This window comes from Thunnus albacares, chromosome 2 (genome assembly GCF_914725855.1).
Source record: "Thunnus albacares chromosome 2, fThuAlb1.1, whole genome shotgun sequence".
NCBI classification, from domain to species: domain Eukaryota; kingdom Metazoa; phylum Chordata; class Actinopteri; order Scombriformes; family Scombridae; genus Thunnus; species Thunnus albacares.
Window position 1 is genome coordinate 11,862,333 of NC_058107.1, and position 2,269 is coordinate 11,864,601.

At 38.3% G+C, this 2,269-nt stretch overlaps 1 protein-coding gene across 1 annotated transcript; it reads right to left on the minus strand.

Moving 5' to 3' along the window:
• Window positions 1–624: 624 nt before the first annotated feature.
• LOC122970395 (progonadoliberin-1-like) lies at window positions 625–1,341 on the minus strand. Its single transcript, XM_044336519.1, has 4 exons — window positions 1,331–1,341; window positions 1,050–1,188; window positions 874–972; window positions 625–716 (listed from the first exon to the last, which is right to left on the minus strand). Exons 1-4 carry the CDS (start codon window positions 1,339–1,341, stop codon window positions 669–671), a joined length of 297 nt encoding a protein of 98 aa, XP_044192454.1. The 3' UTR covers window positions 625–668.
• Between the last annotated feature and the right edge of the window lie 928 nt (window positions 1,342–2,269).

Here is a 2,269-nt window from a genome sequence, read left to right on the forward strand (position 1 = left end):
GAGCAGAATCCCAAAGGACTATATTCCACAGAAGGAAATCCCACCGCTGCCACCAGTGTAAGCGACGTGGGTGTGAGTGAGGGAATAAATCAGTCCAATACGTTCTGGGTTCTCCTCATAACTTTAGTCACCTTCAACAAACATAGCTCAGTCCAGTCATCACACACTTCTCATTCTCTTTCTCCCCTTCTCTCCCCTCAAAACTCTACCCACTGTCTGAACAGCGCCGCCAAGCGGCTGACACTACAATATCACCCAAACACTGCATCACTAAACATATGCAAACAGGCAATGTTCAACAAAACACAGTAAACTGATGTTTAACCTTACGTTTACACAACTTTTGCCCATAAGACACAACTTCACTCTTACATTTGTATAAATCTGCTGTATTACATGCCATCAGGAATTTAGAAACTACTGGGATATAAATTCAATCAAATTCATGTTTGTTATACAATAAACAAATAAGGAGTTCATAGAAAAGTGTCAATAATTATTCAAATGAAATGTCTCTGTAATCCTTTAGAGCAAGAAATAGTCACAAAAACAGAGAAAAGCATAAGGCACTGTGGAATAAAAATGGATTCTATCATAATCATTAAAAGTAGCACAGAAAACAATGTAGATATGCCAATATGATTATTTATTGTAGAATCAAATAATCATCATTTTTTATAATTTTTGTGTTCATTCTCCCTGTTGGTCACACTGCCCTAAAAGAGAAAAAGAATAACATTAAATATGTGAAAATACAATCAACATTTAATAGAAATATCTGGTAAAGCGTCTGGCGGTTTGACTAATTTGAATAATTGACATTATTGACTGATCGATTGACCGAACACAGAATTACAGATGAGCGAAACTTACAAGAAATCCTTTCATTCTGTAGATTTTGGCGAAAGGCGATTCCTCAACACAACCCAAAACACTGCAAGGTGTGTCCACATGTGGAAACCCCTCAACTACCTGAAGGGGGGGGAAACATAACCATGAATATGTAGAGAATAAAATGCTGAAGATGAAGTGTGAGGAGCCATGCTTACATTGTCCAGTGTGTCTGAAAGGCTGTCCAGTTCCCTTTTCCCTCCTGGGCTCAGTCCATATGACCAGTGCTGACAACAGACCTGTGGCACCACTGAGCCCAGAAGCAGCAACCACAGTGCCAGGGTTTGCATAGCCATTCTGAGGAGGGAAAAAGCTTTATATTACACATATAAGCAGGTCAGTAATCTTCTTATTTTTCCTAATCTAACCCCAAATACTGTCATAGTCCTCAGTTTTAGATTACACATGCCCAGATTCATCACATCAGTGAAGTTTTTACCTTCTGTGCATAACGCAAGCTGCTTTTCTGATTTGTTCTTGGCTGCTGTCCTTTGTGGAAGCCGATGCTGCTGCTGCTGAGCATTTTCCAAGGTTTATATGCTGCTTCCTTTCGTGTCAAAAGCCCAACACTTCACTGCAGGGGGTCACAAAGTGGGATTAAGCAACATTTACTGGTAACCCGCAGAGCTATTAAAAAGATTACAGTGTGTGATTTTTGTCCTTCCACAAAAAGAACAAGTGTTCATCATCAGACCAGCTTTGTGTATGGCCGTGAAGTACCTCCAGTCGTTTTCCAATACTTGCTGATAAACCAAAGATTCACAAATTAATGACAGAGAAAAAGACGAGGTGATAAAGACTTACTCTTCTTCATAGCAGTTTATTTATAACAGTCATTTATGGAAATATATTTCCACAGTCGAGTGCAATAATCATACTCAGGGAGAACTACACCGCCCCCTGTCTCAAACAAAAAAACAAACAACCTCTGCCCCATATTGCATTCAGAGAGATGTATTAAAATAAATAACCATAGCTCTTTGTGATTTTCACACTCATTGTGAAATACACAACATGATTGCCTTCATCATTCATTCTCACAGGCTAGGTACCTACGATTGAACTGAGTGAATAGTATTGCATCGGAGCAGCTTTGAGCTACAGCTAAAGAAACTTCACCAGTCAAAGGCGAGGATAGCTCTTCACACATGCAAACAGACAATGTCCAGTAAGAACTGAAGTGAGATTGTTCCTTAACAAAACATCTGCCCAATCTATTAATAGTGATTTTTTTTTTTTTTTTTGGAAGCACTGGATTTGATTTACATAAGATAACAAGCATTAAACATTTTTGGTGAAAAGATATAACATGTTACAAATCAAATATATACTTGTGCAAATACGTTCAAAAGCATGATTAAGTGATATACGTCATGTA